Genomic DNA, 24,870 nt, shown 5'->3' on the forward strand with positions numbered 1-24,870 from the left:
AGAGTCCGCCTGCCAATGCAGGGGACACGGGTTCAAGCCCTGGTCCGGGAAGTTCCCACATTACGCGGAGCAGCTAAGCCCGTGCGCCACAACTACTGAAGCCCGCGTGCCACATCCACTGAAGCCCGCGTGCCTAGAGCCCGTGCTCTGCAACACGAGAAGCCACCGCAATGAGAAGCCCGCGCACTGCAGCGAAGAGCAGCCCTCGCTCGCCGCAACTAGAAAAAGCCTGCGTGCGGTGGCGAAGACCCAACGCAACCAAAACTAAATAAATACATAAATAAATAAATAAAAAGAAAAATATTAAGAAAGAAAAGGACACCCGATTTCAGGAGGTAGAAACTTCATTCAATAATTAGAATTGAAACATCTGACATCTTCTTTCTTAGATGGTTCACAGGCCCTCATTCTCCCTAACAGCTCGTAGAGCTGTGTTACTGTCCCTCTCGCCCGCAGGGGCAGGGCGGTCTGAAGGGTGGCTCTGTGAAGAGGGTACACAGATGGTCTGTGGACTGGGAGACACGGCACATTTGCAGGCAGTAGTACCACAGTGAATTCACAGAGCTAAGCGCAAAGGTGCGTTCTGTGCCCTTTACCCTTCAACAGCAGGTCGAAGAGTCTTCTCCAGGGAATCTGACCAAGCCACGTGAACGGCCTAATGACACAGACGCGGGAGAGTCTCCAGGTCAATAATCTAGTCAGGGGACCATGAAACTCACACTTAAAACACCCCACCCAGAGCTTTCGATCAGTTTCTTAGCCCTATACTCTTAATATAAGAAGACAACTCAAACTTCCCTAGTTCAGGGAATAGAATGAAATAGAGATACCGAAACAAACAAACAGAAAGAAAAAACTGAACTTGCAGGAAAGACAGATCACTGAGGGAAAAGAAAATATAAAACATAAAATATAATAAAGACTTCCACTCCTGACTGTTTACCCAAGAGAAATGAAACTATATCCATACCAAGACTCACACATGAATGTTCTCGGCAGTATTATCCAAAATAGCCAAAAAGTAGAAACAAGCTAAAAGGCCTTCAGCTGGTGAACAGATAGTCAAAATGTGGTACAGCCATACGATGGAGTACCATTTAGCAGTAAAGAGAAACAAAATGCTTATATGTGCTGTGACTTGGATGAACCTCAAAAACATCATGTCAAGTGGGAGAATACAGACTCAGGAGACCACACAGTGTGTGATTCCAAGTATGTGAAATGTCAACAAAGGTGAATGTATGCCGACAGAAAGTAGGTTAGTGATCGCCTAAGCCGGTGGGGAGGGGGGGACTGGAGAGTAACAGTTAATGAACATGATGGGACTTACTGGGGTGATGGAAATATTCTAAAATTTTTTTATGGTGTTGGTTGTACAGCTTGGTAAATTTCCTAAAATATCCTTGAATTTTACACTTGAAGTGGGTGAATTATAGGATATGTCAAATATGTATTAGGGAAGTTCTATATTGAAAAGCTATAATTAATATTATTAGAAAGATAAGATATTATAAGGATAAAAGATGAATAGGAAGCTGTATTTTTAAAGGAACATTTAGAATAAAAAAGAACTCTTGGGGATTGGTAGTACGTGAGCAGAAGTGAAAACGTTTGTACCACAAAGCTGAGGGAACTTCCAAGAAACTAGAGCAAAAATTCAAACATGGAAAATAGTAAAGATAAGATAAAATTAGAGAACTAGTCCAGGAGGTCTAAGAGTCTAAGATCTGAATTTTAAGACTTCCCTAAAGAGGAAATGAAGCAAATTGAAGAAATATCAGTTTAATAACAATAATAATCCTAGAACAGAACATGTTCCAAATGGGAAGGGTCACCAGAGGCCCACCACAGTGAGTAGAATAGGCTCACACTAAGGCATCATAAAATTTCAGAACACTGAAGGAAAAGAGAAGATCTCAAGAGATGGGAGAGAAAACCAAAGGATAGGTCACATTCAAAGTATTTCTTTGGATTTCTCAACCAGCAACACTAGAAGCCAAAAGACAATGGAACAGTGCCCTCGAGATTTTGAGGGAATTTTATTTCCAAACTAGAATTCCATATTCAGACAAAACTACCAGACTTGTGTTAGGGTAGGATTAATCATATTTCAACATTTTCTCCAAACATATGCTCCCATGCCTGCTTTCTAAGGAAATTACTTCCACCAGAATGAATGAGTAAACCGAGGAAGTAATCATGTATGCAAAGAAAGCAGACATTTTATGGAAACCTGGCAACAAGTATGAGGCCAAGGCAAAAGTCAGGAAGGTGATGAAGGGACCACCAGGCAAGAGGTGCAACCTGGAGCAGGTCAGAAAGCTTCAGAAAATTTTTCTTCTGGAAAATGGAAGCTGTGGGATACATGATGCATCTCACTGTCTCAAGGAAAGATTAGACAATTGCCAAAGAGTTCAGGATGGATTACCAAGTACAAATCTAATGAAGCAATTAATAGAATTAATTAACTCTAGGAATATAATATCACCACCACCAACATCCAAAAATTATGCAGGCAATGAATAGTAACCACATTTCCCATATATTTCACCTGTAAATTGTAGTCATAATATGCCCTGAATTTTGATCTAACCAAAATTATACTTCAGCCATTTTGAAATGATGGGATATGGCAATGGTGGGTGGAAAAGATAGTTACTCTCTCTTCCTCCAGAGTGAGAAGTCAATAGATAAAAGTATGAATTGACAAAAAAAATAAGAAATGACAGTCAAGCATGTTATATAGAGACACAAAGATAAGGATCTACATGTCTAGCTAAAAGAGGTAAAAGTAGCTGGGTCCTCCGAAAGGAAAATAGAAGAGATCATGGTGGGAGCTGCTATTTTTCAAAACAAACCGTAACATTTTCTGGCTATTTAGACTATGTATGTATAACTAATAAAAACAACGAATAAATTTCCAGCTGTAAAATTTCATTTTCAGACTCACTCATTGATCCTTTCTTCAGTTTATGCCTTTAAATATCCAATTCTATTCTATTCAATTCTATTCAAAATATATGAAATATTTTAAATTTAATGCCAACATTTCACATAAGAATGTAGGAGGGATAAACTAATATAAAAAAATCTAGGTCTTGCTTCCTTGTTTTTTTCATGGAGTTGAAAAAAATACATTTTAAAGGCAGATGCAGGTTTTCACGCCACATCACTTCCTAATCCGATTTCAGTACCTTCCCATATTTGGTGTACAGAGAAAAAAGTTAAATTATGTCACTGCTTTGGCTGTGGGAGGAGGGGAAGCACCAAATCCTTTTGCAGATGTCTTTTCAACAACACGTGATGATAAAAAATACACATCGTTAAAATCATGAAATTTATAAAAGTCCTGGCACACTCACTCAGTTTTTGCCTTGTGGGCTATAAATTGGTGGACGGAGGATTCACACAAAGACAAACATACAGTGGAAGTGCGTACAGCGACTGGAAAGTCAGTCCACAGAGAGTAGGGGGCAGCTGGATCAGCCCCTTTTCACCTAATTGTACAACACCAAGCTGGAATAGACCACTCTCTACGCGTCTGTTTCAGGGAATTTTTATAAACACCGTACTCTCCTGGTTCAAAAAACAAATCATCAACAAGGACTTGTGCTTCTCTTGGGGACAAAGGAGAACAGTATTTCTGTCCACAATATATTCTCCATAATTCTCAAATTCAAAACGCTTACTAAACTGATTTGGTGGCAAAACCTCACTTTTAACTGTTCTGAGATTTTTTCATCATACTTACTTATTCCCCTGAAAATGAATATCATGTTTTTCATTACAGAAGTGTTTTTATTATAAAATGCTACCCAAGACCCTCTGAAGGTATTACCTACTATTCAGTATATGATACTTTCCAAAATCTGAAAACTTCTGAATTAATCAAAATATTTATTCTCATTTTTTGGTAAGAAAATGTGAAGCTGCATTTGCCTTCAGTTTTCCAGCGTACTGAAAATCACATTTTCTTGAAGGGAACTATAACCAGTGAACATTTTACTAGAAATTAGAAAGAGGTCATTTTAAAGCATGTTAAAAATACCAACATCTTTACAGTATAGCCAATAAATTTGTGGAATATGTTACTCTGTTCACCTTCATCATCAATAAATCCTATATTTTTAAAAAATGCGCATAGGTAATAGTTAGCCATCTTCCAACCCTTAACTTTTTACAAATAAATTGGATGCACGTATCTTTGAATTCTGGTTTTCTCCAGATGTGTGCCCAGGAGTGGGATTGCTGGGTCGTATGGTAGCTCTATTTTTAGTTTTTAAGGAACCTCCATACTGTTCTCCATGGTGGCTGGATCAATTTACATTCCCTCCAACAGTAAGGGAGGGGTCCCTTAAATTGGAAAGTAATATTTAAAATATATTATTTAAATTAAAGTTTTCATTTTATAAAATTACACGAATACAATGATTTTAGTAAGGATTTAGATAAAATAGTTTTGAAACTCGAGCTGCCCATTCTCTGCATTTATTCACTCACTCATTGGGCCAAGTGTAAGAATCTGCAGAAAATAATTTCAAGGAGCCTATATTCATATATTTATTATGCATTTTTTATATTTGTAACAATAGTGAGAATGGTAGATAATGGGTTAGACTTGAGTTATATTACACCAAAGAATATAATTGAAAATTTCACTTCTACCTTTTGAGGAATGAAAATATTATTCCTTAGAACTGAAGAACTAGATAGCATGATTTTTATAACCCCTAAATATTTAGGGTTTATACGTTGGCTGGGCAGATCAATTTCTATCCTCTATAGCCTATGTGAAAACTAAGACTATTTCTATAAAGTTACTTGAATGTATACATAGAGGTGAAAAAACAATCTTATTATAAGGTCTAAAATTTTTTAAATAGTACAACTATTAATACCAATGGTGATTACTGAATATCAATGATTATGTCAATATCCTCTCATGAATATAGTACTTTCATAAGCTCTTATCAATTGTTTTATTTTCTATTAGCACCACATTAACTTTCTATCAAATCTTAGAAAGACGATTTTAGAAAAAAAATCTAACAAGAACAACTTTCTAGCAAATTTTTAAATATTAGCTTATTCTTTACCTAATTTTATTCAAAAATGCTATGATAAATAATCAAACACATAATTAGATTATGTGTTCTGTGGTATCTGTCATATATTGTCCTGTTGCTGACTGGTTTGTGTATGTATTGTTTAGTCATTGTTTAAACTGTATTTTGTGTGTTTCTTTTTCCCTTGCTTTGTGTCAGTGTCGAGAAATAGCATCACAAGTAAGTATTTTGTTTGTCTCCCTTTCCTCAAATTGTCTAATATGTTAATTCAGTTATTAAATGAAAAGAATATTAAAGATTGAATTCAATATTTCAGATTTTAAAAGAAAACAAGTAAGCTGAAATGCTTTTAAATGCTCTATTTTCAAGTTAATGTATTTATATTTCCCTAATATGATTCAAAATTTTACCTGTTTGTCTTCAAATTATGTTTATGTATTAATGCAATCACATATTTTACTGTATGGTGTCATTACCAGCTAGTCACTTACTGGCTGTAGATTGTCCTCAAGGGAGGTGCCACCTTCAATGCAATCAGCTGGTACTGAAAGGGAATGGGGGTCTTGATATAAAACATACCTTTAGTTTGCTTCTTATGTAGGCTGGGCCCCCTTGAAATGCCTCTGGGAACAATAGGACCTGTGATGGATTCCTCTGGGACACTTTTTAATGCTGAATTTATTCTTTAATAGCTTTAATTTATTGTCATGAAGAAGCCATCACTTTAATGTTTGATAATATTAACCTGTGATAATCATTAATTCACTACAGTAAAAAATTCTTAATAATACATTATGTATGTTTACATACACGTCTTATAGTCCTGAACCCTTGATGTTATCTTCATGTGATTTGCATTTTTAATTTTATTTTCCATTTTCTTCATGTAAATCACGATAAATAATTGTCATTATGGCCTTAGTGCTTAATACAAACTCCCAAGCATTAAATAGAATTAAAGAAACTGTTACAAATATAAACATTTTCAACTTTAAAAATTGCACTGTGAATGTCAAAGCAGTGGTATCATTCAGCCCACTGGGAGGACACAGTCACAAGTGTAAAAGTTGTGTGCCAAAATTACCAAGCAAAGGTACGAGTCTATTTTTGAGCTTGTTGAATTTTGGAGAGAAGTTCTATCTTATCATAATACCCAACATTTTGACAGAATGACTGCTGTTTTCTCTACATCATAGATTTGAATCCATGTAATAAATGCAAATTCTGTCTATTAAATTGTTTTGAACATCCTAAATTATTTAAGGTTTAATGATCTCTAGCTTTAATATATTTTTTAATATTCTAATTTTGTTTTCCCATATATGTATTCCTTTGGAACTCCCTAAATATTTACCAAGGAGGCTTCACTTTGGGATGTAAGAATAATGTGTTAGATGCTTTCCGACCTTTTTCACATGATGGTACATAGAAAATAGTAACGTTTGTTTAGCATGGAGCTGCTCAGGGCTTCCAGCTACCACCACAGGTGGTGCAAATGAAAGAAAGTTCTAGTTCAGTGCAGAACACAGCTCTGGCACCTGCAAGGTTTGGGGAGCTCATCTTAGGGTTCTTACAGTTGCTTTATTCGAATATGTTTTGTAATTCTTTGAGCTCAAATGAGATCAAACATATATTTCTAAAATTTTTAATTTGTACCAGCATTTGACCTGACCTGATTCACAAATGAACTTTAATTTTATTTATAATGAACTGGCAGACATTATTTTAGGAAGTATTTTAGGAACATGTCACAAGCCAAGTTGCTTCACTTTGCCTGTACCAAAGGCTTTCTAGAGCGTGAGTCCAGACCTGCTCCACAGTGACAGAAACACTAGTTAGTGGTCACACTATGTCCCAGTAAGAACAAAGTTTATTTGTTAAAGAACTTTATAGCTTCATGTTTGAAAGCCGAGATAAGTGTTTAAATGTAGGTTTGGGCTGTATTGTAGTTTTTCCATGTTGATTCAAAGTGGTGTTCTTCACTGTTTATTCAGATGTCAAGCTTCACTATCTCCTCTTTTCTCTAACTTACCATTTCAGATGCAGAATATCAAAGGTTTGGCTCATTTCTGACTTTCCGTAGCCAGTTACAAGTTGACTCATAACTTTTTTCCTCTGATTGCTTTCTTTCTCATAGTTTCTATTCTAGGTCTCAAAACCCTCCAGTCAATTCCCTATATAAATAAAGTGTCTTCCCTTTGATTTGCTGGGAAGTTTCAGTCTGCCAATATAAGTATCCTTCTCACAATCCTTTTTATGAAGAAAAAGCTCTAATTGCACTTTAGATATTAAAATATGCTTATCCTTGTAATTCCAGTTTTTTCTTACACAATTTCCGTCCTTTCCACCTCTAGTTTTGTTTTTGTTTTTTTTTTTCTCTCTCCCTTCAAATATGTTCAGGTTTCCCCAAATCTCAAGAAATTTTTCTCCTTTTATTCTGTTATTTTCTTATCTTACTCTTGCTGTTAAACTCTCCGAAGACTTCATATATGCTGTCCACTCTAGTCCTTATCTCCCAGTTTTTCCCCCACTACTTTATTGATACCGTTCTTCAATTATTAAATATCTCTTTTAGCCGAAGTCATTGGCTTTTTAAATTAGCTGTAATTTGTTTAAGCACTGTAGAACCTTCAGCAGGGTTCATTATCTCTTACATCTTAAAATTCTCTCATCCTTAGTTTTCATGTCATGAATTACTCCTATTTTCCCTGTTTTCACTGGTTTATTTCTTTTCCCCCTTTTTTGCTGGTCAGTTTCTGCCTATAACAACTCATTTCAGATGCTGCTACTGTGATCTTCCAGCTGAAGGTTCGTCTAATCTCCTGTCTCGGCATTGGCTCTAGAACGCAGGACCCCAGGGAGAGGCAGCGATCACCTTTACCTCCTACCCTAGGATCGGGCTTCATCTTTAGATTCCAGAAAATGCTCCATTATCTACCTAAGGGTGGGCTAAACTTCAGTGCAGGTCATCTCTCCCAGAGCATTAATCTCGACCCCTGAACAATGCCAAGCGCTTTCTTGTTTTATTTAATCTGCCCAGCAAGCTAATACGGTGGATGATATTATTCCCATTTGCAAATGAGCAGAGACTTAAGACACATTAACTTGATAAAATAAAAACCTAGCAAGTAGCAGACCTGGATTTGAACTTTATCACTTTGTGACCTCAGAGCCTGTTTTTTTTTATAATCGCTAGGTTTCGCTGTAGGAGCTTCTACCAATTTCTGGCCACCTCTCTCTTTTCCACCATCTGCTTTGAGATCCCAGAGTGCTTTGTTTGGGAATCAACGTGGGAATTGCCACTTGAACCAAAACTGCGGATTTGGAAAAGACTTTTCCTCTTTTCAACACATGGCTTTGTAGCACGCAGTGTATCTTGTGGTTTCAGTGATTACTTCGAGGTTGAGGGATGGCAAATTTTTGTTCTCTGCCCTCCCTGTTCTAATTCCTAAACATGAATAACAAACTCATTATCTGCCAGATACTTTCTGTTTTATAACCTTCCAGAATTACAGATATTTACTGAGCGCCACCAAGGTCCAGGTGTTCTCATCTAGGTGCTTGGAATGAGTCAGTAAACATGCCAGAAAGATTTCTCAGAAAGTGGACATGAACATTTCATGCCTCTTCTCGGATTTAATTACTTCTGTGTGGAGTTACAATATCCAGATTCTCTTCCCTTCAGTGTCTTGCGTAATACACACAGATTAACAATGCCTAATTGTGGATGTTTGATGTCTGTCATAGCAAGTCAATTGCTTGTCGCCAAATGTTAAGTTCCTATATTCTAGCCGTTCTTTATTCTCCTCTGTCCCTGTTCCTGGGAAGATTCATTTATTCAATTATTTTGTCTGACCATAAAAGCACTAGACGTGGAACCAGATATAATCTATGTTTAAAAGTTGGCTCCTACTTTTACTAGCTGTGTGTGAACTTGGGCTGTTCTCAACACATAGAGTGGGGAGATTTATTATTATCACTTCATCAGTTAGAAAAAAGGCAGAAATGTGTTAAATGAATCGTTCATAGTTAATGGCCAACAATTCTGTGCCAAGGTACATAGAGTAACATATATCTCATCTCATCATTTTTCACTGCTGCTTCATTTTTGAGTGGCTAACACTGCTTCAGAAAATGTCTGTGTCAATACACTTAAATTTATAAATGAAATAACAGTAAGTATTCCTGTGATTTGGATAAATACCTTATAATATTATCAAAAGTAGATATATTCACTAACCTTAAGTGCATTCTAATTCGTACACACACAGGCACACACATACACACACACCATGGGTCTCAGCTCACCTGTAATTTTCTTTCACTTTTATAAAAATTTGACTCGAATATTTTTAGTCCATTTTATTATCTTTTTTTATAATATTTCCTAGCTCTACTAATTCTTATCTTATTTTCAACGCCAGGAAAGCATTTCTTACTTGCATTATTTACATACCTTAGCTTAAGACTCGCACTGGCGCAGGACTTCTCTGGCGGTCCAGAGATTAAGACTCCGAGCTTCCATGGCAGCGGGTGGTGTGGGTTCCGTCCCTGGTTGGGGAACTAAGATCCTGCATGCTGTGTGGCTTGGGGGAGGGGGAAAGAGAAAAAAGGGTCTTACTTGCACACTTATTAGCAGGAAGCTATTTAAATGCATCCAATCTATTTGTTTTATTTTAACTACATAGTCATGGCTTTCTGTTCACTTAATATCTTAACCTGCACACCATCATTCTTTCACTTTACCCTGCCACGGGAAGTAAAGTGAGCCTTTAGTCACAACTTCTTGTTGCATGGGTGCTGGAGTCTGCAAAATCAGAACTGAATAGAAAGTTATAAGATTGATCTAAGCCATCTAGGTCTTAATAAGGGAGTGATGATCTCTCAACAACAGTATACTTGGATCAATGATATCATTTTATATAGATTCTTTACATAAGAATATAAATATTCATATCTACCAAGTCTTATAGCATTGAATCGCTTCCTTAATTAAGACATTACATATATCATAGAAATTTTCTTTCCACAGTCTCATTTATTCATAACTGTTATATGCTTTGGGGTGGTGATTCTCAGATGCTGAAAAAGAGAAGAGGACTCTGTGTGTGTGTGTGTGTGTGTGTGTGTGTGTGTAAAATGTTTGGGTATGGTGGAATTGACGCTATACTCATTGAAATCACTATAATAGTTTTTCATAACTTTATATGCTTAGGTGTTTTCTTCTGTACTGTAAGATTCTGGAGGTGATAGAATGATAACCCCCTTCACCGACCCTACACTATGTAGGGTCTACAAACAGACATATACATGTGGTTGAAACCATTGCTTTAGGCTATGTATTCCTGTAATTCTAGAAAATTCTAGAAAATGATGAGTGAGAATTGTACTGTGAAGATGACAGAGCTGGCATTGAAACTATGATTCTGATCCTGTAAACTACCTGAGTGCCTTTCTTGCTGTGTTGAGCCTGTGGACTTAATAAGTACTCTTCCGTTCATTGATTTTTTGTTTATAAGTCAAATTTGGAGTTTAAAGCTATTCAGGTGTATAAGAAAATTCTCTACACACACATATATAAGTATGTACAATACATAAAAACCAAAACACATGTACCCCAAAAGGACGTTTTATGTAGAAAGAAAATATGTTGACACATTTGGTGATTTCTAGATATAAAATGAATCATTTGGTTAAAGAAAACTGCTTTTTAGTTTCCTTAATGAACTAAAAGTTAATGAGGATGAATTAGTCTAGATTTGAGCCAGACTTTGATTCTAACCTACCAGACACTTATCAACATGAAATACAGCAGTCAATATTAAATAACCATTAGAAGAGTGAAGAGATAGATGCCTTGAGACCTGCAAAAAACATAGTTACAAAATGTACAGTGATGATAATTTTGATGCTGATAATATTATTAATTCACTTTAAAAATAGATTATTTTGAGGAGAAAATAAATGTTATAGCTTCAGAAAAGATAAAAACATTCCACTGTTGCAGAGTGAAAGAAGGTCACCTGAGTTCATAAGAAAAACAATGAAAGCAGTGCTGCCGCGTTGACGGAGCTATATGGTATAGAAACTTGACATAATTAGGGCAATTTCACTGAACACTTAAAATGTATTTCTGAACACCACAACTCAAGAAAACAATGAATATGTTAGACATATTAACTATTAACTATTTCAAATTGCTATTTAGAAAATTCACTTCTCAAGATCACCAATAATTTCTATAACATACTTATATGAGTGGAAGATCGTAACCTTTATTTTTTAAAAAAAGCAAAAAACTTCCATCATAGGGCAATGCTATGGTCCTAGAAAAAGTAGTGACCTTTTATAACTTTTCTTCCTCTTCCTCACATCTCTGCAGTGACAGATATTATTTATGACATGTATGTTAGAGCAGCCGTCCCCAACCTTTTTGGCACCAGGGACCGGTTTCGTGGAAGACAGTTTTTCCATGGACGGGTCGCGGGGGCGAGATGGGTCAGGCGGTAAGGTGAGCGATGGGGGGCGGCAGGTAAAGCTTCAGGCTCAGCCGCCGCTCACCTCGTGCTGTGCGGCCCTGTTGCTCAGACCGGTACCCGTCCACGGTGCGGGGGCTGGGGACCCCTGTGTTAGAGGGAAGAAAAGCTACAGGAGGACGTATTTGACAGTATTCATCACCCCTTCCATTCCATGAAAAGTACATCTTCCTGGACTCCAAGATAATCCCTTTTTCTACCTTCTCTCATATTCGTAATTTCTCACTTCTCTTCTATGTCATACTCTCCAACTGAGGATATTGAGGTATAAAATTTGAAATTAGGGAATTATCGCTAAACCACATCTATCCTTTCATTATTGTATCCTATGTGCCTTGGACAGTGCCTTGCACAAGTGTTCAGTGTATGTTTCTTGACATCAGACACAGATCTCCTTCTCAACATGGAGTCATCCTTTCAAATCTACTCAAATTTATATAATTTTCTTTGTACCACATCTGTCATAAATGTTGGCCCTTAATTATCATATTACCCTTAATTTTATGTAAATGTTTATGGATACATGCCTTGTAATTGCTGCTCTGATGGTGTGAGCGTGAGACCAAGGAGGACAGTTTCTTGCACTGGAAGCCCGTGGACAACTTAGCTGTTGTGAGTGGTTCAGAGTCTCCAGGAGGTCCTAGAGGCCTCTGCAGCGAAGGACTCTGGGGGTAGAGGCAGAGGAGGGAGAGGTGAAACTAATGCAATTGTCTGTTGTATTACAGACAACAAACAATTGTTGTATTGTATTGTTGTATTGCAATGTATTTCTCGACAGTGTCAGAGATAGAGAACCCCTTGACTGAGCAAATAATGTCTAGAAATATTCCTAAGTTGAGGGGACCTTGTACTTTGTGTGAGACAGTGACCCATCCCTGTTCTTGAGCTCCTTTGTGAATGTTTCTGTGTCCTGAATGAGGGTGTCAAATGACTCTCCTTGAATGATAAGTCGTCAATGTCATGACATACCTGTGTTCCAGAGAAAGCTGGATGCAGTGTTGATCTTGCCCGTGAAGCCTGTGTGTGATCGCAGGGCTGTTGAGGTGCCCCATGTATCTAAGTGGAGTATTGTGTCCCTTCGAAGGTGAGGAAAACTGGCCGAGTCCATCAAAACAGGCACTGAACAAATCAAATTAGTCAAATTTATGCCTGCAAAGTATTTACCAGTCGCCAACTGAATAGATGCAGTAATTTCAACATTATTGGGCACGGCGCCTTAATATGTGGGACTAGGGACACTAAGGTTGGGACCGTCTACTGTGGGGCGCCGTTCATTCTTTCCAGGTTTAAGACCAGGTCAGTTTGGCTGTTAAACAGAGAAGCAGTGGTGATGATCATCTGTTCTCTAAATAGTTCTTATAATGGTTTCAATCCTTGAAAGCTCTGTACAATCCTTGGAGATTTTATTAACGATATTGGGCAGACAGAAGGTTCATAGGGTCCCATTTTGTCCAAGTGATCGTAAGCACCAAAGGTTTTATTTCATTTCATTTTAATTTACTACTCATTGGAAGAGTGTTCATGTCTCCTAGGGGCCATGGGTTTTATGACCATGGGAAATTTAGACAAGGCGATAAATAGCTCTAACGGTTAAGATGAGGCTTACCTCTTCGTCCTCTATTTTATATTTGATAACTCCGCTAAGAGAATAGAGATTACCTTAATTTTAGAGCAATCTCTATATTTAGGGTCCTTGTTTAAAAGTAGTGAGATCTTCAGTCATAACTATAATTTGAGCTCCAACTCAAAGAGAAAAGAAGGCCCTAAATGTTTGCCAATCGGTACATCTCATGAGATGTTAAAAGTTAATTTGGAACCTATGTTGTAGAGGCACAAGGCCAATCAGCTCCCTTTTTATTGTATTTTTCTTGGTCTTAACAAACTCCTTTGGTAAATTAAGAATTTTCTAGTTGGACTAATTGTGGACTTCTGTTGTAGTTGTTTATTTCCTCCAGCTTTGTTGCTGCTGTTGTCTTTGGTTGGTAGACACTCTGGGAGACCTTTTCTACCCTGTTCACATGGATAAGTCTCCTGCACCAGAGTCTGAAGTCAGTATCTTCAGAGTTATGGGCCTCTGTCGTTGCTTTGTCGTATTTTAAGGACCTGAGGCTTAACTCAGTTTTGAATTCACCCCGTGGCTGTGCCGCAGGGACCTATGGGTACTTCTCCTTATTGCTATGGGGATCCGCAACTCTATTGTTCCAGAAGCATAGGCAGCAGCAGCAGAAGCATTTTGTAGGGTCCCAATGAGCTGTATTCAGAATTGTGGATCGCAGCATGGCAACTTCTCTTCCTTCACACAAGCAACCACGTAATCCAGCTGTAGGACGCTCAGCGTATCAGCATTTTCCCTGAACTCTCTATGCAATGGGGATTGAGGCCTGCTTTACACACACAAACGCTGGTCACCGGATAAGGATAATTCTCTGAACTTAACGTCAGTCATGCTCTTTACTGGAATCTAGGCACACAATTCAATATGGATCACTCAGATAAGTCTGAGACATATGACACAGGACCACTTTAACAAGAGCCCCAATTCCATACTCTTGTCCTTAAATGCCAATTATTGAAACTTCTAACTCAAGTTGGTTAAATCCATACAGAAGCAGGGGAGGACTGAATAAATGCAACATAAAACTGCGTAGCTGGCAGTTGTGGCCTAGATACCCTGCTTCCTGTACCAATTGTTACAACTTTAAGAACCCTTTCTGACTCCCCAGGCTGTAATGTTAAACGTTTCGTGAGCCCAATAAATCCTGTCCGATCCAACTTTATGTTTCTTCCACCATTACCCCGTACCCTTAAAATCCATTCCCAAACATGCTTCTCAGACTTTGGTCTATAAAAATTTAAAAACTGAAGTCGTTCTTTTGGAGCGTAACTTCCTGAGCATGTGATAAAAAATAAAATGAGTAACATATATGCCAACTAACACCTAGATATTTGTAAACACTTTACAAGACTCCTAGTAAAAGAACACAAACAACCAACTAAAATTAGGTCAAGAGTATTTCTCAATTTGTTCTTATGAACCGAGATGAATTAGTTAAATTTTTAGGGAAAACATCCACCATGTAGTTAGCAAGTTCATGATAATAGTATTCAAGATCCTAAACAAAGAAGAAAAAAGTAAGATCTTCTGGGCTTAAAGCACTAGGAAAGGCATTAGATAATTGAAACCCTTGTACACTAGTTGTTTCTGAATGATAGTTTTGAAGGCTCAAAGGAAAAAAAATTAATGACCAATGTGAGAAATAATATCGAGATAATAAATAGCCAAGTTTCAAATTTCACAGACAGCAAAGAAAGCAGAGATTTAATTAAACACACATACAACACACACACACACACGGAAAACCAAAGATGTGTGAATATATAACTTAATTGTACATTTAGAACAAACAAATAATCAAAAATGAGATTTAACTCATAAATAGAAAAGTAACTGACTAGGTTTGATTTTCTGTTACAGATAATAACAGAAAGATAGGTGTTACATATGACAGAGGGAGAAAGAAAAGAAGGAGGGGGAGGGGGAAGAGGAAGAAAAGATGTGGTCTGACCTTAGTGGAAAATAAGTAACATAAATTTGTAGATTATTCAACATTATCTTCAGAGAATCTGAAATTTTTTTCCAGTTGGACATAAAATTAAACATTGACTTTTGAAGCTATTGGATTGAAATGGTGAGTTAATAGTTAATGGAGATTCTACCTACTACTAGTAAATCTTATATTCATAGAATAACAGATAAAATTGAAAGGTACCTAAGAGAACATGTAGATGAATTATCTTATTTCTAGATATGGATGAAGCCAAGAGATTGGAATAATGTTCATTATTCTATCAAATTATTAGCTTTAGAAAATCTATTATTTGAGCCTGAATTCTTGAGAAATTTTTTGGTTTTAGAATTTTGGTGAGATTTTTACTACTATTTTCAAGTAAGTTTTGTTTATTTTTGCTATGAAAACCAGGATAAGTATTATGATCACTATTTTTCAAGAAGCTCAGTTGATTTGCTCAAAGTCATGAAGCATTTACCTGATGTGATTAAAAATACAACTTAGCATTTGATTCCAAATATAACATTTTTTAGACCATAATATTGTTTGTTCTTTAATTATCTCTGTGATTCTGAAAATACATCTAAATACACTGTAACTAGTTATTTTATATCTCTTCTTAGACCACAGGCTAAATGAACTTATTAAACTGAGTCTTTATTGAACATGGAGAAACATCTTTCTGTGGATTTTTACTGATAAAAAGAAATTTCCAGGGGACCCAGAGTTACTAGCCATGGTGCTTGTAGATTTAAATTTAGATGATCTTTCAAATATTATTATAATTTAGCCTATTTTAATGGAAAACATTTTATAGGAATTCTTTCATATAAGGTTCAACTAACACATCTCCAGTGATTTCATTTTCCTCTGTTTTCATTAGCAACAGTTCAGAATGTCTTCAGACATAAATCAGCTAGCACAGTTTAAGTCTATTATTAAGGCTGTAAAACTATTCTTAAGGGAGCCACGAATCCAGATTACAAACACTTTCAAACTGCTGGGTGAATTGATTTATTTTAAAATACCACTTTGTTCCACAGATGCTCAATAACCTATGACATGAATAACTGTTCAATAAAAAATTGAAAGAAGTTGAATAGAGTCAGCTGTGTGTGTGTGTGTGTGTGCATGTGAAGTGTGGAAAAGAATTTCTCATATATTTTATCAATCTGACACTTTCTACCTTTCTGAAAATTAAGGTAATTAAGCTGTTTTAAGCATAAGAAACATTTTCTCCTTTATAAAGTTTTCCAGTCTTACTATTATGAAGATACAATTTTAGCTTTTTTCAACCATATTGTTTGATAAATATTTGGAAAATAATATAACAAAAAAAGATGAAGTTTTAAATGTATATGAAAATTGTTGTTGGAGTAGCCATATGAATTTTTCATTTCCTTATTGAACTATATGAATATGTTTCTAGAATCATTTCATGTACAATATGTGTCTTGGTCCATTTAGGCTGCTGTAACAAAACACCACAGGCTGGGTAATTTATAAAGAACCAAAATCTATCTCTCACAGCTGTGGAGGCTAGAAGCCTAAGATCAGGTGTCAGCACTGTCCAGTGCGGGTCCTATTCTGGTCACAGACTTCTCCTTGCATCCTCACATGGTAGAAGGGGTCAGGAAGCAGTGTGGGATCTCCTTTATAAGGGCACTAATCCCACTGATGAGGGCTCCACCCTCATGACCTAATCACTTCCCAAAGGCCCCACCTACAAATACCCTTGGGAGTTAGGATTTCAACATATGAATTTTGAGGGGACACAAACATTCAGATCAGACCATGGCAATATGCAAATATATTTTTTCATTCCCACAAACATTAGTGTTAAACCTTGTTTTTTTAAGTTAATAAATGTGTTAGGCTTCTGACAATAAAAGTACAAAAAGTCAAGCCAGAGTTCTCCCATTATTCATAGAAATAGTGAAAAATAATTCATAGAAGCAGTACAGAATAATAAACCTCCCCTTTGACTTAAATACCTATTTTGTTTTTCAGATTTCACAAAACTTCAACCCTAGAATTGATTATAGCACCTTGATTTCTTATTAAATATAATCATTGGTAGAGGAACTGCACCAAAATATGAGTCATTCCTTTTTTATACTTATGCTTCACTTTTATATAGCACCTCATAATTATTTATTTTTCTTTTCTCCCTTTTATGGTATTTTCATATAAGATTATGAACCATAATATTTACTAATATTTACTGAGCACTTGCTGAGACAGTCACTATATTATGCACTTTTCATGAGTCATCTTTTAGATTTGCTTGGAAAAACACTTCGAGCAAAGTAACAATATAATTATCATTTTTCAGATAGGGAATGGGGATAATCTTTTAAGTTACATAACTAGGAATACAGAACTGGTAAGTGGTAGAACTTGTATTTAAACCCAGCTCTATGTGATGCCAGAATACTTGCTTTTAACCACTCTATAACCCTGACTCTACGTTCAGGAAAAGGTCCTACGATGAAGGCACATTCGTGTATCCTAGCACTACTCTATTTCCAGTAGGTTATGATGTCATGTTAGGAACACAATAGAGTTACAACCAGGTGATGAAATGGCACCAGGAAAATATATTTATAAGTTGACCTTCTTTTAAAACACAGAGGCACACACATTGATGCGTACACACGTTCAGTACCCAGCAATAGAATAACTCAGTTTATTACCAATGCAACTGATATTATGGATCATCATTCTTACTAGTATATATTAATATTATTATTATGTGTGGAAGGTGACAGGTGACATGTTTTCTTTATATATTAATGTGTTATGGGAATTTGTACAACATTTCTATGAGGTAGAAGATGGGTATCATTATTCTCATGTTACATAGTGGTTACACAGTTTATTGTAAGCACAGAGCTAGGAAATACCCAAAATATCAATCAAATTTGTATATCTTAATGCAGAAAAATTCAGAGTACTTTTTATTATGTCGTACTGGAAGGATGGGAGAAAGGCATACAAATTCCAAACATGTAGAGAACAATCTATGTATTGTCAGTTTAGATTTCTTAAAATTGATCCCCAAATCCTTCTAATTCCCTTTTTCTTTAATTAAACTGATATATAAAAAGAGATGTTACTTTTATTGAAACAATGATAAAAATGCCTGTGAGTCCTATGGATTTTTTGCATAAATCATGATATCATTTCCCGAGGGAATTCAAAACAATGGTGAATAGGGGATCCGGTATTATTTAGCTAATATATACTTGATATAATTCCTGGTACACATAACTAAGAGGAAGAACTCACAAAGACAAAATTGTTGTATCCTCTACCTGGAAGAGAAGCAAATCTCCAGTCTCTCCCTTAAAATATTTATTAACTTACAGTTCCATGACTTTAATTGTCAGTGACATTATATGGGCATATCGTGAGTATTTGGTCTGGCAAGATTACTATTTCCACATATTTGTAGGTATCAAACTATTACAGGGACTTATGACTAGAAAGATTACTTCAAATAAACTTAATATTGTGATTCATGAATCTCTGCAAGCCAAGTATCTAAATGTGAATGAACTAACATGTTTTCATTTTTGCCACAAAGTACCCATAAACTGAAATTACTGAACAAAGATTGATATTCTTTACTGATGGTAGATATTACTCAAGGGTTTATGTATTTTACTTTCAGAGAAGAGGATTTTCAGTATATTATCAACCAGGTAAAACTAGAGTAAGTTAAGACTTATAAAGGTATCCATTACTGCAAAACCATGATATTAAAATTTTTAATACTTCCAACCTAAATTTCTATAGCTAAAATGAGGTTTCTATATTTTCGGTGAAATGTTCTCTTATCCCAATGGGATTAACATATACACACTACTATATTTAAAATAGATAACCAACAAGGGCCTGCTGTATAGCACAGGGAACTATATTCAATATCTTGCAATAACCTATAAGGGAAAAGAATCTGAAAAATTATATGTATAATATATATAATTTGTTAACCTTCATAGCTTCATGATAAGGGACTATTTCTCTCTTGTTTAGATTGAATTATTTATATATGTATATAACTAAATCACTGTGCTGTACACCTGAAACTATTGATAACACGACATTGTAAATTAACTATACTCTAATTTTTTTAAAAAAGAAATAATTCAATCTAAACAAGAGAGAAATAGTCCCTTATCATGAAGCTATGAAGGTTAAACAAATTGTTTTGATATCACTCTTCTACAGTGTACTGTTTTGGAACAAATGTGAGTGAATAGTTACATTTTTTAATTGAATTTAAGTGTGAGATGATTGCAGAGCCTGCCACTCGGAATTGTATGTAAGGCACTGACTGAGCCTCCATAATTCATATTCACTTTTAAAGGATCTTGTTGGATCTGACTCCTGACCTTACTTAACTTGGTAATTTAAATTCTATTAGTTTGGAAGCCAGCGACACATGCATGTTGTAGCTGAAGCTCAAACTTCCATTCACAGACAGGAAACACAGCAGGATTCCTAAATATGGCTCTTATTCAGAATAAAATGCAGGCAGCTGTCCCTTTGCATGTGCATGCTTTAGAAAGTAAGGCTTTCTGCTTTGAACCGTGTTGCAGTTCATATGGCTTCCTGGTATGAAAAGCAACAATTTTGAAACAGGAAACTTTTGGTTACTAAGGACCTATAATCAAAGGAAAGCTTCTTACTTTAAAATCAGATTTAGTAGTAAGAGAGTAGATCAAAATAGACTTTCTGAATATGTTCATTGTTTTTCCTTCCTATGGAGAATAGCCTGATTTAAGTTTTATTTGTGATTCTAGAATACATTTGTGAAATATTAATATTTAAAACACATTTTCACTTAGAACACTGAGAACAGTTCCTGAAATATAATATTTCCATCTGAAAACATTTTATGTGGTGAATAATTAATGCATGAATTAAATAAAATGTACTTTTTGTTTTCCCCTGGGTCATATGAGCAAATAAAAAAATTCATATTTTATAAAGTTCAGGCCAATGCCTTCTTTAGAAAGAGCAATAATTTTTAAACCTTAAAAAATATTATTAATTCCAAAAATAAAACAACTTTTATAATCCTTATTTAAGTTTCATGTGAAATACTAGGAGCAAGTTGAGAAAAGTCCATTACATCGACTTTATTTGAATAAAGTTATAAAATATCTAGTTCTTTTGCTTGTGGTTTCAAACAACTCTATGCCAGTAGTCATTTGATAAGATAACTCTGATACATAAAAAATTAAATTCTTTTTATAAAGAAACATATTGCAGGATGCAAGGATATTTTTTTATCTGGTTCAAATGTAAGTTCAAAAAACATTTTCTAATTTTTTAGTAGCAGAAAATTAGTATCAATGATGATTTTGCTCTTTCTGTAAAAACTCTCATGAGATATAGAATTATATCAAGATATTAGCAAAAAATAAGAATATAATTCCAGGCTACATGATTCCTAAAATATCTAATTACCAATATGCATTTCTTTTAAAGTCTCAAATATCCATCAGTGTGGAAGAGTGGGAAGACACCAAAGATGCCAAAGAGCAAGGCCACCACCGAAGTAACCACCGCAACTCAACGTCCAGTGACCAGTCCGACCATCCCCTGCTGCGGAGGAAGAGCATGCAGTGGGCCCGAAGGCTGAGCAGAAAAGGTCCCAAACACTCCGGTAAAACAGCTGAGAAAATAACCCAGCAGCGCCTGAACCTCTACAGGAGGTCAGAAAGACAAGAGCTTGCTGAACTTGTGAAAAATAGAATGAAACACTTGGGTCTTTCTACAGTGGGATATGGTATGCTCTTTACAAGTATTGTATGATGTGGACTTGTGATTTCTTGCAGTTAGTTGTAACAGAGTTGGCTCTAATTTAGTAACTTAAGAATCACATTTTTGTTTCACAGGTCAATTTGAAGGGACTAGTAACACATATCTAATCTCCTAGAGACAGCTACAACAATGATATTAAAAAGAGAGCGCTGAAATCTTTTAAGTATTTGCTCAGGTCTCTAGACACTGTGCTGAACGCATTACAAGAATTATCTTAATTTTAATTTTCACCAAAAATCTTCCATTTTAGAGATAAGGAAACTAAGTCAAGTAACTTGCTAATTAGCTTGTTAATAGCCTGACTGAGATTTGTATCCAGTTCTGTTCTGGCTCCAAAGTCTGTTTTACACACAAACTCACACACACACAAACCACATTTTATTTTAGGGCCTGGGATAAAATAAATTTGTGGCATTGGCAAATAACTAAATAGAAGAGCCACAGATGAACCAAAATGTTTCTATAAAATTTGTTCAGTTTGTTGTGATCCAGAAACAAAGAATCTTCAAAAGCTTTAATATGAAACTCAAATAGTGCTTGACCTCATACAGTGCAGATATGTCCCAATGACTGTTATGCTTATGTTGATATGTGATTGTAATATAGATATACTGCATATAGCACAGCTTAAATTAATGCAAAGACAATTTAAAAATATGTCATTTATCACTATAAGAATTTTATTTAAAAGAAATTTAGTCAACATATGAGAAAATCAAATAATAAATAAGGTGTTTTAGTTTGTTATATATATATATATACATATATATGTATATATATACATAACTTGGGTAAATCAGGAGCTAGGATGTCAGTATCATGTAGGTTTTAAGGATAACATAGAATAAATACCGTATTTGCCCCATCTCACTTTTATTATTAAAGTCTCAACTTGAAACAGTGTACATAGGGAGAAATTTTAATCATTGAATTGGATGGAGTTTAAAACAAGTTACCTGTGTTTCTTTGAACAAGAAAAGGAAGCATAGTTACTGAGTACCTAATCTATGCCAGGAATTGTGTTAGGTGCTTTATGTATATTTTCTTATTACTCCTTATAAACACTGATTAGATGTGTGTCCCATTTTGCCCTTCAAGAAGTTGAAGTTCAAGAGGTAAAAGATCTTGCTCGAGGACACAAAGTTGAAATATGTTGAAGTCAGGATTCCATAGGTACTTGAAATTCATAATTATATTTCACTTACTTAAAATGTAGTACAGACTCATTCATGATGAATAATTTTAATAGAAGCACAGAAGGTCTTATATTGAGGCAAATTAAAAGAAAAAATCTTAATTTAAAAATTATATTAGGAGCTCTTTGCCAATTTAATGACATGAAGTATGATTGTACTTCTTACAGTCCTATAATTACATGTACTTTTTCTAGTTATTATTCAGGTATTTTTTTTCTTTCTTTTAAAGTTTTAGTAAGTGATTATCCACCCAAGTTCCAGCTGTGTTTCATGAACATTATAACCCCAGGCTGGTCCTGAAGGCAGTGTGGCAAATAATAGTTTGACTCTGAGAGACACAAGATGCATGAACTGACTGCATGGGAGAATCATCAGGGAAGCATATTATGTTATTGCTAATAAAACTTCTATCAGTTACCTTGCATTTAGCCATTCTCTCTTTTTTTTAAAGTAAATTTATTAATTTAATTCTCATGCTAATTCTTACAGGAAGGAAGAACAGATACTGTCCACCTTTTTTTCTCTTTTCTTTCTGTCTTTCTCCATCCATTCTATCCATCTATCTTCCCATAGTTCCATCAATCCATTCTAAGTCCTGTACTGGGACCCTCCAATAACATAGCGATTATGAAAACAGGATTTGGAACCTAATGCATCATGGGCCTCTGAACTTCTCCATTTATTCCTAACTCACAATAATTCATCCGTTCAACGGATATTATTAGGTTGCCTTGTTAGTGTCAGGCACTGTTCCAGGCACTTGGAATAGACCAATGACCTATTCAGACAAGACCTCTGCATTATATTCTAGTGTCAGCGGTAGATTTATTGTATTATTTAACTTCTCAAGGCCATTTTCTGATTTGTGAAATAGAAAATGATACCTAGGTTTCGTTGTGAAGGACAAATGGGAGAATGAATAGTAATGTGCTTAGCCCAGAGCTGGCATTCAGCTAATCCCACAGATCTACCGTGTATCTAAGTACTGTGTGTCTGTCTGTGCTTTATCCATTAAAAAAGTAATTTTTTTTTACCCACCTCAAGAAACAAACCAACCAACACATTTTGCACCCTTGGGGGAAATGTTGTCTTCAAGCAGAATACATGCTATGAGACACTTACGGTTTTACATGTTCGCCTTTCTTTTTTCTTTTTTGGGGAAAAAGGAAATGTCTTACTCATTCTTTAATCTTTGTATCCCTAAACCAATTACACAGTTCCTGACACATAGGAACCCAGTAGCTGCATGTTGACTGCATGAACAAATGGAGTGCTTACGGATGAGAAAACAGGGTCTGAAATATAAACGATTTACTTGGGTCTCCCAACCTAGTATATACTCAAGTCAGTCCTTTAACTTGTGACTTTTGACTCCATATTATTTTGTGTATCCACTGGACCACTTATTTTTCCTACGTTAGTGTCAATATTTTGTAGCGCTTTACAGATTTGAAATATTTTTAAGTGCTTTATACACAATGCATGATGATTGATTTAACCACGAGCCATAATCTGATTTTTCTTGAGTAGGTGTTGCTGATTCAAGAGAATGAATAGATTTCTTTTGACCTATTGGATATGAGACAGAAAGGAGAGAAAAGGGAAAGTCAAAAGATGACTTTTGAGGGCTCTAGCTAGAGCAAGTAAGTGCATGGTGGTGACATTCACGGAGCTTAGAAGAAGAATACTTTGGAGTGAAGATAATACATTTAATTTGAGTGCCTGGAAGACTTCAAATGGAAATGATCCATAAGAGGCTAGATTTCTGCTGTCTGGTGCTCAAGAAGAACAAATGAGATGTGTATATAGACTTGAGAGTCATCAGCCTATAGATTTTGAGTAAGGTCATAGAAGTTGATGGAATAACCCCAGGTGAAGGACTACAAGAGAACTCTAGAAAATACATTCCTGGAATGTTAAGGGAAGAAGTATTTTCTTTATAAAACAAGAGGCTGAAGTGTCTAGAACTGAATTACCCAAAAGATGTGTCATAGTACAATAATATGCTCTCAGTTGGTTACATGTTTTACTGTTACATTGATTCTTTATACCTTTCAAATGCCAGGTGGGGCCTGGGTTGGTCAGAAGCTGGTCACTTCTAGTCATAAGCAGGTTTGTCTGCTACCCCAATGTAATATAAAGTTGTATGTCCTATGTGTTTTATGATATGAAAAAAATGTTGAAATTTTGCAGTAGAGAAATGGGAGGGAATGATTAATAGTGCAGAAAGTATAGTGATATGTCATTGCTGACCTTGGTGAGGATATTATCAGTTGGATAGCATGTGTGAAAGCCAGATTTGAGTAGCTTTAGGATGAATTAAGATCTAGATATAGTGGATTTCATATATTAGGAAACTCAAGATATTGAAAATTTAGTCTTCTGTCTTATTGTTCCATGATCTATTGTTTCCATTGCCAAAGTCACATCACAGTACAAGACGCATGCTGAAATTCCATCCAGGAGGAAGGAGGCAGAGACCAGAGAAGAAAGGGCTGTCTCCTCAATTAAAAGATATTACCAAGTAGTTGCGTACACAATTTCCACTATGTCCCATCGGCAAGCAAGTATGTTTCATTTTCAGTGGCCTGAATCTAATATTTAAGAAGACAAGGCAAATGTCTTGAGAGACAACTATTCTCTGATTCAGCTTATGTTTTTTAAG

General features: G+C 35.6%; 1 protein-coding gene across 3 annotated transcripts in view; it reads left to right on the plus strand.

Annotated features, from left to right (window-relative positions):
* Positions 1-24,870, plus strand: part of KCNT2 (potassium sodium-activated channel subfamily T member 2) — a 377,107-nt gene that overhangs the window by 329,990 nt on the left and 22,247 nt on the right. For 2 of the 3 annotated variants that reach the window (XM_059048725.2, XM_059048889.2), the window contains one exon: positions 20,674-20,974. In XM_059048725.2, coding sequence (XP_058904708.1) covers positions 20,674-20,974 — 301 coding nt within the window. The remainder of the gene's footprint in view (positions 1-20,673; positions 20,975-24,870) is intronic. The other variant, XM_067027514.1, reaches the window with a different exon arrangement.

This window comes from Kogia breviceps, chromosome 1 (assembly GCF_026419965.1).
Source record: "Kogia breviceps isolate mKogBre1 chromosome 1, mKogBre1 haplotype 1, whole genome shotgun sequence".
NCBI classification, from domain to species: Eukaryota; Metazoa; Chordata; class Mammalia; order Artiodactyla; family Physeteridae; genus Kogia; species Kogia breviceps.